This window comes from Pocillopora damicornis, chromosome 4 (genome assembly GCF_964200805.1).
Source record: "Pocillopora damicornis chromosome 4, jaPocDami1.2, whole genome shotgun sequence".
NCBI lineage: Eukaryota > Metazoa > Cnidaria > Anthozoa > Scleractinia > Pocilloporidae > Pocillopora > Pocillopora damicornis.
Genome location: NC_142673.1, coordinates 24,992,757 through 25,009,329, shown reverse-complemented (window position 1 = coordinate 25,009,329; position 16,573 = coordinate 24,992,757). Strand labels below are relative to the sequence as shown.

Here is a 16,573-nt window from a genome sequence, read left to right as displayed (position 1 = left end):
CCAAAGATGTCTAATTTCAGTGTAACATACTACCATATGGCACCACCGTCACCACCAAAAATACAAGGATGTCAAATAGATCAGCAAATACATAGATGGCTTAAGGATCAGTTGCAGGATAGCATAGCTAATAAAGGAGTGGCATGGCCAAATTATAGACAGTCTAGTTTTCCTTAGTGAAACAGAACACCCTAAACATGAATAGTTTAGCCAAATGAGAAACGGTCTAGTAGCCCATGTTGAGTTGGAACATGAGATTGTGAAATGGACTAGCTCAATTACGAATAGCTTAGCACTCATTTGCAATACAGTACTCAAACGGTGTAGCGTTGCGTTAAACGGTTCAGGGTAACGTCGAGTAGTACAGCCTACGCACAAACGGTGTAGCGTTGCGTCAAATGGCTCAGCGTAATGTAGAATGGTACAGCGTACACACATATGGTGTAGCGCTGCGGGAAATGGCTCAGCGTAATGTCGAATGGTACAGCGTACATAAAAACAGTGTAACGTTGTGTGAAATGGCTCAGGGTAATGTCGAATGGTACAGCGTACATACAAACAGTGTAGCGTTGCGTGAAATGGCTTAGCGTAATGTCGAATGGTGCAGCGTACATACAAACAGTGTAGCGTTGCGTGAAATGGCTTAGCGTAATGTCGAATGGTGCAGCGTACATACAAACAGTGTAGCGTTGCGTGAAGTGGCTTAGCATAATGTCGAATGGTACAGCGTACACACAAATGGTGTAGCGTTGCGTGAAATGGCTCAGCGTAATGTAGAATGGTACAGCGTAGACACAAATAGTGTAGCGTTAGGTCGAATAGCTTTGCAAAACATCAGACGCTCTATCTGAACATTAAATTGCTTAGTATTACTTGAAATATTTCGATGTTGTGGCGAATCGTCGTGGCGTGACGTGAAGGCTATGCCACTCCTTTATTAGCTATGCTATCCTGCAACTGATCCTTAAGCCATCTGTGTATTAGCTGATCTATACGACATCCTTGTATTTTTGGTGGTGACGGCCGCCAAGGCATCTCGCCGAAACCACCAAAAATACAAACCGCAAATGGAACAGCGATCTGCTGGGGGCATGACGTCATCGAATGTGAAGACTGACACGAAACCATTATATGGCGTAGCCGCTGGGGTGTCTACAAAACGAAGACCCCTGTTAATTTCACATCGGTTGGTGCTGAGGAACGCTTTGGGTTAGTTTTTTTAACTGTCCGTGCCTTATTCGGGCAAAAAAATTAGGGTCTTCGGTCTTCGGTCTTCGTTTTGTAGATTTTGATATGACCGCAATTCAACCAAAGAAGAGCGAAATAATCAGGCCGGCGGTAAGTCAGGCTTTTGCCAAAATGCAAAACGCAAAAAGGCGAGAACTGTCAATCATTTATGGTTGGTGAAAAGCGGCTAGATTTCATGAGCTTTATGTCTGTAGAGTGCAATCAGCCGGCAAAAAGTTCCGTTGTACGTGTTGGCACTAAAGTTGACGTCAATAGCTTGCAGAGAAAAGGTATTTGTCTGTTTAGAAATTTTAAAAATTGTTTCATTTGTGTTTTTTTATTCTCCAGAAATGTTTGGCTTGTGTCAGTTAATTGCTCTGAAAGTTTGTACTTCCGGTAAAATGTAAATTACCTTTTTTCGGGTTCCGGACTAAAAAGTGAGAAATTTACAAGTCAAGTGAGAGCAACAAGAGTTCCAACTAAAAAGAGTTTTTCAAATGAAGACATTCAATTATGACCCAAATAAGAACAAATAACGCTCCCGGTCTTCCTTAGTGCTTTAAATTATTTGTTTACTCGCAAACAGTTTTAGCAACGGTCTTTACTTTTTAGATCCACACGGTTCTTTTTAAACGGAAAACAAAAGCCGCAGTTATTTCGCGTCAATTGGCGTCACATTAATTTCACATCGGTTTGTGCTGAGGAACGCTTTGGGTTAGTTTTTTAACTGTCCGTGCCTTATTCGGGCAAAAAAATTAGGGTCTTCGTTTTTCGGTCTTCGTTTTTCGGTCTTCGTTTTTCGGTCTTCGGTCTTCGGTCTTCGGTCTTCGGTCTTCGGTCTTCGGTCTTCGGTCTTCGGTCTTCGTTTTGTAGATTTAGGGGGGCTTTTCTACAAAACGAAGACCCCTGTTAATTTCACATCGGTTTGTGCTGAGGAACGCTTTGGGTTAGTTTTTTAACTGTCCGTGCCTTATTCGGGCAAAAAAATTAGGGTCTTCGTTTTTCGGTCTTCGTTTTTCGGTCTTCGTTTTTCGGTCTTCGGTCTTCGGTCTTCGGTCTTCGGTCTTCGGTCTTCGGTCTTCGGTCTTCGGTCTTCGGTCTTCGGTCTTCGGTCTTCGGTCTTCGGTCTTCGGTCTTCGGTCTTCGGTCTTCGGTCTTCGGTCTTCGTTTTGTAGACACCCCAGCGGCTACGCCATGTAATGGTTTCGTGTCAGTCTTCACATTCGATGACGTCATGCCCCCAGCAGATCGCTGTTCCATTTGCGGTTTGTATTTTTGGTGGTTTCGGCGAGATGCCTTGGCGGCCGTCACCACCAAAAATACAAGGATGTTGTATAGATCAGCTAATACACAGATGGCTTAAGGATCAGTTGCAGGATAGCATAGCTAATAAAGGAGTGGCATAGCCTTCACGTCACGCCACGACGATTCGCCACAACATCGAAATATTTCAAGTAATACTAAGCAATTTAATGTTCAGATAGAGCGTCTGATGTTTTGCAAAGCTATTCGACCTAACGCTACACTATTTGTGTCTACGTTGTACCATTCTACATTACGCTGAGCCATTTCACGCAACGCTACACCATTTGTGTGTACGCTGTACCATTCGACATTATGCTAAGCCACTTCACGCAACGCTACACTGTTTGTATGTACGCTGCACCATTCGACATTACGCTAAGCCATTTCACGCAATGCTACACTGTTTGTATGTACGCTGCACCATTCGACATTACGCTAAGCCATTTCACACAACGCTACACTGTTTGTATGTACGCTGTACCATTCGACATTACCCTGAGCCATTTCACACAACGTTACACTGTTTTTATGTACGCTGTACCATTCGACATTACGCTGAGCCATTTCCCGCAGCGCTACACCATATGTGTGTACGCTGTACCATTCTACATTACGCTGAGCCATTTGACGCAACGCTACACCGTTTGTGCGTAGGCTGTACTACTCGACGTTACCCTGAACCGTTTAACGCAACGCTACACCGTTTGAGTACTGTATTGCAAATGAGTGCTAAGCTATTCGTAATTGAGCTAGTCCATTTCACAATCTCATGTTCCAACTCAACATGGGCTACTAGACCGTTTCTCATTTGGCTAAACTATTCATGTTTAGGGTGTTCTGTTTCACTAAGGAAAACTAGACTGTCTATAATTTGGCCATGCCATTCCTTTATTAGCTATGCTATCCTGCAACTGATCCTTAAGCCATCTATGTATTTGCTGATCTATTTGACATCCTTGTATTTTTGGTGGTGACGGCCGCCCATACTACCACATACACTTTAATCCGCTGTAAATCGTGGGCGTTAAATAAATCGACAAAAACAATATGGCGGCGATAGCGGGAAGTGGTCACGATGTAACGTATCTCGGACTTTTGGGCCTAGCAGAAACATTCAGAACGTCTGACCCACCTAAGATAAGACAATGTATACAGTGCCTTCAATCTGTATTTCAATTTCAACCGTCATCAGCAATCCAGGCTGAAACGCATGTACAACTTGGAAGGCTTCTTTATTCGCATACGAAAAATATAGACATGGCCCGGTCACATTTGGAAAAGGCGGTGAGTTTAATTTCTATTAAGTAAGAGAGCTGGTAGTAGTATTATTTTGTTTAATTATGTAATTGATCTTAAACTGATCGCCTTGTGGAAGTCGGATGATTGAAAATTCATCGGAAAGTGTGATAACTTTGCCGTAACCGTAGCTTCACAGGTTTCACTGGTTAGCATTGTTGCTTCATCGGTTCTATCATATTTTGACTTCTAACATTTTTTCGCTCAACAGGTCGTTCTAGCTCAATCTGTATCCTTTTCAATTCACATGCTGGTGAAATTCTATGCAAAATGTGTGGTGAAAGAGTCCTAGTAAAATTCACCAGGTTTGAAATAGAGTAAATAAAATTACATAAACGATTGTCCACAAGATTACAGCATTTCTTTACTTAACTCAGAGTCAGCTGGGAATTGGTTATGAAGAAATTCGGTTGGAAGCCATGTCCGTTTTGACAGAAATTTATAAAGAACAGGTACATTTACTGAGTAGATGTTTATGATAGTTATTGAAGTGATATTTATGATTACATCGACAAGGTTATACAACCCAATTTGTTAATAATTGTTTAAGGGCCTAGTAATTTAATACCATGGCATTGATTATGTTTTTTAAACAGTGAGTTCACTTTTAAACATTAATTTTCAGAGCCAGTATCAACTAGCAAAGTCTACTCTGCGGCAGGCTCTAGAGGTTGCCCATGCCAGCATTTTGCCTTTTTGGCAATTCAAGATCACTTTCCAGTTAGCTGTAAGTTTTGAAATATTATGAATGGCTACTCTGTCACATAAGGAAATAACATGTATGTCTGTATATTTATGAAGTTACATGACCTGTGTGTGGTAGCAAAAATATTTTTATGTTGACACGTAGTTCTTTGAGCTTGGCTGGAGAAACCAGGGCTGGAAATGCATCTTTTGTAGCATGGAAATTAGCAAACTAGTTTTTCAGACATGGAAGTGCTAAGAGATAAATATTTAAAAGTATAGGGAAAAGTGAAGAAAAGTCTTCATCTGGAGCTGCAGTAAGTGCTTACTGCAATTTCACAATGAATTGCTTGTTAGTTTGCCATATTTTGTGTGAATTGTTCACAATCTAAAATGGTGTGTTAGTCATTCCACTTTTATATTAAGAGAATTAAGTGTACTTGATTATGGCATTAATATTGTCCATATACTGAACCCTTTGACTTCCATGAGTGAACAAGACAGAGTTTCTCCTTACAATATCAATATAATGTTAACCAGATAAGTGATGAGAATAAAGAAAAATATCAATTTGGGGATAATTATTTGATTCGATACTAAATTTTCTGAACTAACATTATATGAATCATACAGTTGACAATAAGGAGAATTAACAATTTGATATGGGAGTTAAAGGGTTAATAGATTAATTATAGCTTCTATTAACCCATTAATTCCCAGAAATGATAAACCAGTAACTTCTCCCTACAATATCCATGCAATATCCAGCAAACAGGTAATGAGAATACTCAAATGTGTCAGGTAGAAGTTGTTTTCTCATTCCATTCAAACAACAAATTCTGGTCACTAATTCACAAGGAAATGTGTAGCAGCTAAAGGGGAGAATTAACAATCAAATCTTGGGAGTTAAAGGTTTAAGAGTTACTCTGCAACAAAGCTTGCAGTGTAATATCATGGGTACATTTTTAGTCTTAAAAAGAAGTAATTTGAATTTTGCGGAGAATTTATCACTGGAAATATAATTGTTGATTTATTTCAGGATGTGCATGCGAATGACAAAGAGCTGAAGGCTGCAACAGAAGTCCTGGAAATGGGAGAGAGATTTGCAGAACAGTGTTGTTCACATTACATGAAGTGAGAAATTTGCATTACATGCTCTAATTGGTAGGAATAAAGGAATTGCATGAAATCTATCAATAAATTGTTTTTCTTTTGGTCATTTTGGTTAAATGGAATGGTTATGTGTCATTACATGTAGATTACATAATTTATTTTCATAGTTTTGTTATGGTTCATCATTTCAGATGACACTTGTTTAAATCATGTAAATTAAACTCCACTGCATGTACTTAGTTAAAAATTTTCAATTGGAAATTAGAATTTGAATGAACTGATTTTGATCATTTTGTTTCAGGTGTCTTTTTGCATTGAGCAGAGCTATGGTATGATTCTCATAACTTACTTTTTCCAATTGTAGAATAATTTCAGATGTGGTTTACTTGTTGATTTTAAAGTAAAGGCAGAAGATGCAAGAATGCATTCCTTAACTTTTGGTATCTAATTTTCTTGGAATCTTTTCCTTTTGTAAGGAAAAATAAAGGTAATGTTACTGTCAAACACAGAAACCCATAAACTTGTAAAGTAATGAGCTGTGATGGGGTTTCAGCAAAGGTGGGGAAGGGAAGGCTCAAGGAGCATTCACCAGTGCTGTTTCTCAATTAATAATGTATATGAAAAAGTTATGTACATCTGATTGGCTGAAAACATGTCCTTTTTCATGTAACATGAGTGCAAATTACAGATAGCGTACATGCTCTGCCAAAATTTCATCCATCTTGACTTTCTGTGATGGGTTTTTCATGTTAATTACTAACAAGTAACAACATGATTTTGAGTGCAATTTGGTGCAAATAAACACTTGTAAATTTTTCAAAGACTACAAATCATGTTACTTATTACCTATATTTGCTTTGCTACCTTGCTTGTACTTCATCTACCTCCCTCCTTTGGGTATTTTGGGTCAGTAATCATTCCACACACTGTTTTGTTGGTGTTTGCTGACAGGGGCTCAAAACAAATATTGCTGCTAAAAATATTGCTGTAATCCTCTGTTGCTACCCTGACAGTATCTACCCTCCAAGACAATTGACTCAATGTTTGAATAATTTCTTTTGCTCTTTTTCAAATCAGGGCAACTGTTGGTGAGCTCTGTATACAGTATACTGTGTAATCTCACTATTGACGATGTATCTTTGCATTTGTCTTTCAATAGGCATTTATGATGATTAAAGAATTGAATCACGCAACTTCCATCTTGTCCATGATTGCAAGTGTTTTGGAACGATGGAACATTTCAAATTACCAGCGAGAATCAATCCATGTGTTTTACTTATTGTTAAGAGTGTGGACCTTTTTAAAACTTGGACAGGTAAAAATGTACACTTCTGCATATTGTTGTAGTCCTTTCTCCCTTATGGAAAGGTACACACTTATATGGTGTATTAATGCAACAGTTTTTGATGATTGAAATTAATTTTTTTTGCAGTTAGCATGATCAAAGTTACATTTTTTATTATTTTACCACCACTTTCAGTGTTAATAAAAAATAAAAAAAATTGTGTCTACTTGTGAAAAGACTGAGATTGCAATCATTTGCCATATTCATTCTTTTTACAGGCAAAGAGTGTTCGACCACATTTAAAGCAACTGCAACAATCAATACAACTTTTGACAACTCTCAGTTTGGATGGTATGTTTACTTTAATTTAATATGATTTTGTAGGTAAAGTCACTGGTGTCTACATTTTTTTTTTGTGCCACTGACTTCTATTACTTTGTTATAAACTGGTAGTACAACATTGTTAACATTCTAATGATCTGCTTATTGTTAGAGTCAAAATCAATTAGAACTTTTTTGTGGAAAAGATTTATTTCATCTAGTTTAACATGCATAATTTTTCCGGTGGGAAGAAGTTACTAGGGGACAGGTGACTGATTAGGAAAAGTGGAAAACAACGAAGATGGCATCAAAACTCATCTAACTATATATGTAAATAGAGTCAGTGCTTGATATAACTTTCAATTGCCTTTTTGATTTTATTTTTGCAGAATCACAAATCCATGAGGCAGAACGCTTTGAATGGCTCACTAAAGAACATCTTTGTGTTCTGGTTTATTTGGTAAGAGTCTAATATCCATCTCATTTGTGAGACATAGTTTAATATTCGATGTAACACCAGTATAAATAACAAAGAGATTGAACTGTCTTGTGCAGTTTTTAGCATTGATTATCTAACCTTTTATACCTGAACATCAAAATGCAAGTTCTCCTTATTCTTCTCTATACATTTGCTATGGTCCTCACAAGAAGAAATTTGTCCAACAATAAGAGCCTCTTGAGTTTTTGATCATTTCCTTTATTCTCCAGACCTTAATGTTCATTTTTGAAGAGATACTGTTGGGAGAAATACGATGCTTATCAGTCTTGGGGGTTTCAGGATTAAATTAAACAATGTATGGTAGTTAGCAAACTTAAGTAAGGATAAATCCCTTTTTATAGAATACATTGTGTTCCTTGGACTCTCTGTTCCTTTTACTGTAAAAAAAAATTTAATTGAGAAACAGAGAGAACATTGTAAAAAATGTTGTGGCAAATTTGTTATTTTCTTGATTTTTTTCTTGTATTTTTCCTACACATTAATTTGCATTTATTCTTTTCATTTTTTCACACATCATTTCTCCACCATTATTTGTGGTTTAGGTAAACTATGCTGCCTTATAAATTTCATGTTTCATGCCCCTTTTAGTGGTGTGTTTTATTTTTGCTTCTATGTAAACCTTTTCCCTGTGAGTGTTTTTGTGTTTTGTAAATTTCCTCAGCATTTGGAATTTACTTCTTATTCACATGCACCTTGCAGAGTAGTAAATCAAATGCAGAGTAAACTGAGTGGGTTTAATTGAAGTGGGCCCTTGTCTCTGCATAGAATATAGAAAGGAAATACTTAACCTTTGAGTCTGCACTATAACACTGTGAATAACTTTTTACTCTTTATAACTGCATTGTTGAAATATTCAAGGTAACTGTAATGCACTCCATGTATTCGGGGTCTATGGAAAAGGCAATCAAATACAGTGAGAAGGCTCTCCTTCAAGTGCAAAGGTTAAAAGGTGAGCATGTTTTTCAATTTCAGATGTATTATTATTGTAACTGTTGTACATGCATGTTAACATGCATTGACATACATGTACATGTACATGTACATGTAGTTATAAGTTGACTTTGAAAGAGAAAAGAAGACTTTTTTACATTCAGTTGATACTCTGGGTTGGGATCTCCTTGACATCTGCCATAGATGTATTTACTGTGGCTGTAAGGTTCTTAATGAACAAACTTCACTAAACAGACAATTAGTGAAGTTTGTGCTCCTAACAAACAGTTAGGAGCACAAAGATCTAACTTTGGAATTATTCTAAATTTTCTTGTACAAATCCTTAGAGTTTCTGATTCAAAGAATGTCTTATAATGTATACGTCAGTAGATGCCAATGTTTTGAAGGATCTTGTGGAAGAGTTAAATGTTTTTTTTGTGTGTTACTGTCTACAGCTGCTGAACCAATCTCTGGACTGTTATCAACTTTTAAACTGGTGCTTCTAGAACACATGATTCTTTGTAGAATGGTGCAAGGACAGATGCCACAAGCTATAAAAGAGGTTCATTTTGCTATCTCTGTTCTATTTGCAATAATTTTTGAATGATTGCTATTGCATAAATAGCCTGTCCTAGGCATTCAGTTAATAAAACAGAGCCTGATAACAGAAGGCAAAATTACAGTAGCGACAGAGCAAAAAAATGGGAAAAGTAATCCTTTTTTTTTTTTTCATTTATTTAATATCATGTTCTGTTTTTCAAACTAAAGGCCAAGAAGATTTACTTGTGTTTATGTGTCAAACAATTTCTTTTTTGTGTTAAATTCAGCTCACCATAGATTTTGCATAAAAATTTGTCTGAGTGTATGTAAAATAATTGTACATTTTACTTACTCATTAGACTGATGTATTTACTGATTTACTGACTGACTGACTGACTGACTGACTGAGTGATTGATCAACTGACTGACTGACTGACTGACATACCAACTGACTAATTGATTCTTTGATTTTTTTTATTTTAGATTTCACAAGTTTATCAAATTGCTCAACAAGATGGAAAGTTTTTAACAGCCCATCAATCTGTCATTCACACTCTTTTGGTACACTTAATGATGATCATTTATTGCTTTTTATCATTTTTCTATTGTTACCAGTATTGAATAAATCTTTTTCCACCCTAATCCAAGTGATGGTCACCAAAAAACAAAGACTTTATAATCATGTTACTTTCTCTTTTCAGGGTTTATATGCAATGTCCATGAATCTTATGGATTCAGCAGTGGCACAATTCAATGTTGCCTTTGAGGTATGTACATGTATGTGCAGGGCTTCTTGAATGTAAGTTGACATTCTCCACTCAAAACTCAATTCTTTATTTTTGAAACTTTTGAGAATCAAGTTTTGGGGCTTAAGTTTCCTGTTTGGATTTGTCAAAAATTGAGTTTTGAAGAACTTTTTAAACTTCAAGATTTTGATGATCAGCTGTGAGGAAACAGTTAATTTCATTTTAAAACAGTAGCTGTGAATTACATTTAACATGAAATATCATGATTGCTCTGAAGCTTGTATACATATGTGTAGCTTAATTAATTGTCATTCAGTGACAGCTCATAGTTATTGAAGATGTAGATATCAACTCAGGAGATGCTAGCTCAGTACTTTTACCTTTAGACCAGCAGAGAGCCAGAACTGAGAAATTTCATTGGTTTGAATATGGCAATTATCTACATTCGATCTGGAATGGGAGGAAATCAAAATATAAAGGTAGGGAAAGTAAAACAGAACTATTTTTTTTTCCTTTGGTGTTGATGACTGAAGTTGCTTCAAGGTATGAAGCCTTGGTTATATATTTTTTTCCGTTTTTTTCTCTCTCAGCTGAAAAGAAATGGTTAAATTTCCAAACACCCTTGATACATAATGAGTATCTTTGGGAATTTTTTACTTTGGTCATTTCTTACCAGATATGCTGTGTTGATTAGATGTTATGAATTTTCTTTGCAGCTCCAAAATCTTTTAGCAAAGATAAGACCAGATCAGCTTCCTTCAGGGTAAAGACAAAATCATATGTTAAGTTTAATTTCAACAACCTTGAAATATGTGTTTTCAGTTTCACTGTTTTTCTTTGCATAGTTTTCTACTGAGTGCATTTAATTGCTGTAGCTTCAGTATTCTATTTTTTTTCCCTTTGTTTTGGAATTTTCATGTGTATTGTTTTGGAGTTCTCACATGTATTGTTACTGGTCCGGAACAAACCAAATGAATCACAAATGTAAAATAATTTTTATGAGGAATGGTTCAAAATAATGAGTTTCAAACCTTCAAATTCTTTGGACATGATGATCTTTATAGAAGTGAATAACTACTGTCGGTATTTTGTTGTCTCATGGTATGTAGTCATTACCGGTAAATTGTATTGATTACATTGTTTTGACTGCTCTACTATCAGCAAAACATTGCAATGGACAATATTGATGTTGGCTCTACATTGCAAAGTTATAGCCTTGATCTGTGTAACAGAGATGAATACAAACACATCTTGTAAATCTATTATACTTGCTTGTAGTTTTTTTTTTTTTTTTTTTTACTTTGAACATCCATTAATTTTGTTATTAGGGAGTAATTTGTGTGAAAAAGAAACCATGGCATCATGAATTTAAGACTGGAAATTGCAATCCATTTTTTTTTTTTTTAAATTATAAGAACTTGTTTAGTTCAAAATGAATTGTATATTGGTATGTTTTTTTATTGTTTTGATTTTTCTCATGCCAAGGTCATACAGTCACCAGGCAGGTTACTACTATATCAGAGGATTACAATCATTCTTTGATTCACATTTCATGGATGCCAAGTATGTTTATGGTGTAAATCATTATGTTGGGTTGCAATTCTTTTCCTTTTGTTTTTCCTATGTTGTAATTTTTTAGCTGGTAAATTTAGACAACTCAGATTTCTCATGATAGTTTTGTTATTTGCAATCTTTTCGACAGAAAATACCTGCGTGAAACTTTAAAGATGGCAAATTCTGAAGATCTCAACAGACTAACAGCTTGTTCATTGGTCTTGCTAGGAAGCACATTTTTATCTCAAGGGATTTCCCAGGTTGTGCATTGTTTGTTTGTTTGCTTGTTTTTTATTATTACATGTATGATGATCATCATCTTCATCATTATGTATACATTTATTTATTCATTCACTTGTTTATTTTTGACATATTTATTCACTTAATATTTATTTACTAATTGTAGGAGGCCCTTGACATGGCTTTGCCTGCAAATCAACTGGCTGGCCGTATACCAGACTCTTACATTAATATGTGGGCTGCATCACTTCTGAGAGGTCAGTGAAATAATCAAGTTGATAATATATGTAAAAAAATTATGCACGTCTGTTTGGCTGAAAACTAGTGCATTTTTCATGTAACACAAGTGCAAAGTTATAACACAAGTCCAAAGTTGTAACATGAGTGCAAAGTAGTAACATGAGTGCAAATTGCAAAAAGCATGCCTGCACTGCCAAAATTTTATTTGTCTTGACTTTCTGTGATGTATTTTTCATGTTAAATATTAACAAGTAACTAAATGATTTTATATGGAATGTGGTGTAAATAAGCACTTATAAAATTTTCAAAGACCACAAATTGCACTTGGTGGAGCAATTTTGTTATCTTTGCCAATTTACTTGTGCTCATTAGCACCAAATTACACAGTTTGAAATCATGTTGTTACCTATACATGTGCTACATGTAATTGAAATTTAAAGACAATTTGATTGAGGTATTATTAAACAAATACATGTACATGTAGATCTGCTTAGAGGTGTGCAAAGGAGTCAGTTTTACATTATTATAGGGTGATGCATGGAGTTCTGGTAGAGCCTTCTATGTGATGGTTGTTAGATCTCACATAGGGTTTTTGGTGATCTTTATCCTTATGGGAGGGGGTAGGGAAGGGGCAGGCAAGGGCAGGGAGGGGCAGGCTTGAAGAATAACAAAATGGCCTTAATGCCCTTGATACATTCAAAAAATGGGAAAATTGTTGGCAAGGTATGTTTTCTGTCTAGAAGTACAGCAGCACATGTTCTTAAAACTTGCGTGGAGGGCTTTATATTGGGTTATAATGATTTGTTATCATCAGATCTGTATGGAATCATGGGTGACCCTGTTTCTGCCAGTGAATACTATCAGCTACACAATAGCCTTACCAAGCAATTGTTGGAAAGTAAGTAATTGTCTAATAATGCTGTTGATTGTGTTGAATTGTACTCTTTGTGTTAGTAAAATACACTGTTTCAAGTTAATTGTGATTCTCAAAGACACATAAATGATTTTAAAACTTGTTATCAAGGCCTGTACTGATCAGAATGTCATCAGTATTATTGAACAATATGGTCAATTATCAATGATGTTTTGATATTTTATTATTCAAAATAATTTGTTAAACTTTACATAGCTGCTAGATTATGATCCCTTGTGGTAATTTATAATATAAAGTGAAAGTTCTTGCTTGTTTCTCATGGATGGACTGAAATTTTTTATTTCTTGTCTGTGAAGTGCAAATAGTACTTTGTTTTGTTCAGGGGTAAGTTTAAGTTTTAAATTTGCATTTTATCTCTTTCTCTCAGGTCATATGCAAGCTGGTCAGATGCCAGAGCACAGACTTACTGAGGTTCAGTGGAATGATTTCCTTCATTGATAACAACATTTATTTGATTAAATGAATGATGTGTTGTGAGTACTAAGTAAACAGACAAGTAAGCAGAAGTGAGGCACACATATCCATACACTTGTAAATTTGTGGGCTCACTAGCAGGTGATGCACATGATTGATTTGAATGCAGGTGGCATTTTTTTATTGTTGGGCAGTTTTAAGGATTTTTTGTGCAAGAGAACACTATCATGTTGCTGTTTTGGTGGTGTTTTCTCAGATTACTTCTCAAAGTGCATTTTCTCAAATGCTTACAATTTGTTCGGTTTTCTAACTTGTATGTGTATTGTATTACCTTATAGTGGCTTGGTGGTATCAGCCCTCCAAGACAATCTGCAACCAAGCAGACAACAGGTCTGCTAACAACCTTTCCTCAAGCTGGGCCTAGTAGCATGATGTAACATTCTTGGATCTGGACTTGTCTCAAATGAGAGAACAGTTGATTGGTGCATTGTGATAAAATTTCATTACTTATCCACACTGAAAATATATAGCAATACTATAGAAACATAGACATATGTGTATGTTCATACATGTAAATGTTTTCAAATACCCTTTTCCAGATTCCAAATGGTGGGATGGTTATCATCATCAAATGTTTATTGTGAATAGTTTTCATTGGCATCTCTTTATAAATGGTGACATCCTTAGTATGACAGTTTGAGTTTTTCAAGACGATTCTAATTTTATGACTCAATTTGTTCACCTATCCATGAATCTGTATATTACTTGTGAGATCCAAGTATTTCTACATTGTTTTCAACAATGATGTCATGGAAAACTGCAGACCATAGGATAACCAAGAAACAACTACTTTACTCAGTCTGACAGTGGCATTAAAAGGATTGTTGTCACCATATACAAACACTTCATAATGTACAAAGCATTGATGGACTTTTTTCATGAAGACTTCTCTCATTAATTTTCATAAATATTTTTTTAATTTGAGCACAAGTACAAAATAATTTAATTTGAGAGAATATGTAAATATGTACATAAATATATACCTAATTTATGAATAGTCTTTCTATTACTTAAAATCAAAATCAATCTGAATTGTCAAAGCTAGTAATGAAATCCAAACATGCGCATGCAATAAGCTAGTGAAAGAGTAACTTTTTCATGTACTATTAGTTTTTACCAATTTGCTGCTTGCCATTACAGGAAGTGAATATCACTGAAGGTTGGTCCACCTAAAGTGAGCAAGTCCCCTCTTTTCCTCCAAACCCCTTCCCTTAGCCTTTGCTGTAAATGTAGTTCCTGAACCAATTTTTTGTGCAACAGGTCTTTTCTCATCTTTTGCCCAAAAACTGGAACAGGGACTCCTTGCATATTGAAAGTTTTTTTTAAAATTAAGAATGGGGAAGTCCAAAGGATTTGTTCTTCATAGTTATGTTAGTTCCCTTCAAGCTGATGAATCACCCTGTGTACAACAAGTTTAAAGTTGTTGATAATTTCTGTCAGTCAGGATTTTATTTTACACACCCTAGTAGACAATTATGAAAGAATCTGTATGTTTACACTGTGTTTAGTGCCATCCTTCAGTTATGTTTGCCAATAAAAATTGTAAAGCAAATTTCAGTTAAGAATCAGTGAAATTGCCTCCCAAGCAATGTAATGGTATAGCTCTTAGACAAAAATGAGAAGGGTTTTACTGAAATAATCACTGAATTAGCCAAGCTGCACATTATCAGCAGTACTGGTAATTTTATAAAACTACTGTAGCAAGTGAGATGGCTCCTCCCATAAGCTTGGGGGGGGGGGACTTTAGGTCTTCTCATGTAATATTATCATGCTGTAAATGTATTTATTATTATGGTTAAAGAGGCAAATAAAATTATGATGATGAAGTGTTCCTGAAGTTGTTCTTATCTTATAGGAAAGGTGTCTCAACAAACCCTTAACACCCTAACATCAGCATGCATATTCTCTATACTGTTCTCTATACATTTCTTAAGGTGCTGACAAGGAGAATTTGTTTAACTCATTAACTCCCATCGGTGACCAAAGCAGAATTTCTCCTTACAATATAAAGTACACAGGTAATAAGAACAAAGGAAAATGTCAATTAGGAGATTATTAGTTGATTATTAGTTGATCCAATATCAAATTATCTGAACTCACATTATCAGAATTTGTATGGCAGAAAGTAAGGAGAAATACAAATGAGATCTTGAGAGTGACAGGGTTAACAATCAAGAGCTCTCCAGTTGGTGATCATTTCCTTTATCATTATGACCTTAATGTGATTCAGAGGTGACATTCTAAGCGGGAATTAGATGCGAGTCACTCTCAGGGGTCAAAGGTGTAATGAAAATGGTACCTCTCCTTTTTTTTGCGCTCTTTTCGTAAGTTATTTAAAGGTGTTCTGCTGTCCTCATTCCTCAGGCAACCTGACATTTCCAGGAAAATAAGGAATTCATCAATTACAATTTGTGTTCTTCAACTTTAATGAGATTGTTAACAGCAACCATATTGATTGATTTTATAATGCAGTTTTACTCTCTGTAATCATCTGTTCTGAGGAGTTCAAATTCTTTATTGAATATTTTGTAAATTATTTTTTCAACGATAATTATCAGCATTTGTATTTAGTATACAATTAAATTTTGCATAATGTATTACCTTACTTCCTGAGATCTCAGTTTTTGATATGAATCACTGTTATTGTATTGATAAGTCTAGCAATTGTCTGATACTTCTCAAAATTCTCACTTTCAAAAGATTTTGCTTTTCATTTAGATAAATCTATTGTTGGCAATATTGCTTATTCTCCATAGGGTTTCATGTTGTATAAAGGTGACCTTAGGGAAAGCTAGTCCAAATAGAAAAGACAGCTGTTTATTTTTTCCTTTAAAAGCCCCAAAAAGAGAGCCATGTTTTATAATTGATTTTTGCCACAAGATCTGTTATACCTTATCAGGTTTTATCTGATGAAAATCGATGTAGTTTATAAGGTTTATGGTTTTTATCTCGAATTTATATTTATTTTGTATTAATGTGTTCTTATCTCTCTTCTGCCTGAATGTTTTGTCCGGTGCATTTTACGTTTTTGTTTCGATTAAGGTGAAAATGTTTACTCCCGTGATCACTTAGAAACAACTTATTTTCGTTACTTTAAAGTTATGATCAATCAATTTAAAGAAAACGTTTTAAGGGTCAGGAAACCTCTGATGTAGTTATATATTTCAACGTTCTTTGACAATTTT

General features: G+C 35.4%; 1 protein-coding gene and 1 long non-coding RNA gene across 2 annotated transcripts; one reads left to right on the top strand and one right to left on the bottom strand.

The window, feature by feature from the left end:
- Positions 1 to 3,524: 3,524 nt before the first annotated feature.
- LOC113683599 (MAU2 chromatid cohesion factor homolog) lies at positions 3,525 to 15,217 on the top strand. Its single transcript, XM_027200858.2, has 21 exons — positions 3,525 to 3,816; positions 4,040 to 4,057; positions 4,212 to 4,280; positions 4,454 to 4,555; positions 5,552 to 5,646; positions 5,927 to 5,954; positions 6,785 to 6,940; positions 7,189 to 7,261; positions 7,621 to 7,691; positions 8,589 to 8,679; positions 9,116 to 9,222; positions 9,684 to 9,761; positions 9,902 to 9,967; positions 10,333 to 10,425; positions 10,663 to 10,709; positions 11,432 to 11,509; positions 11,649 to 11,760; positions 11,907 to 11,997; positions 12,795 to 12,878; positions 13,282 to 13,325; positions 13,667 to 15,217. The coding sequence occupies exons 1-21, from the start codon at positions 3,580 to 3,582 to the stop codon at positions 13,763 to 13,765; spliced, it is 1,839 nt and encodes a 612-aa protein (XP_027056659.2). The 5' UTR covers positions 3,525 to 3,579; the 3' UTR covers positions 13,766 to 15,217.
- Positions 7,254 to 8,626, bottom strand: LOC113683600 (uncharacterized). Its single transcript, XR_003447396.2, has 2 exons — positions 8,519 to 8,626; positions 7,254 to 7,966 (listed from the first exon to the last, which is right to left on the bottom strand). It is a non-coding gene; the product is annotated as an uncharacterized LOC113683600 (long non-coding RNA).
- Positions 15,218 to 16,573: the final 1,356 nt, after the last annotated feature.

Bases quoted from the DNA above. Each gene is read 5' to 3' on its own strand.
- LOC113683599 (XM_027200858.2), top strand. From the start codon at position 3,580: ATGGCGGCGATAGCGGGAAGTGGTCACGATGTAACGTATCTCGGACTT. The intron at 5,647-5,926 runs GTGAGAAATTTG...ATTTTGTTTCAG, and splicing joins TGTTGTTCACATTACATGAA to GTGTCTTTTTGCATTGAGCA. The intron at 13,326-13,666 runs GTTCAGTGGAAT...ATTACCTTATAG, and splicing joins CAGAGCACAGACTTACTGAG to TGGCTTGGTGGTATCAGCCC.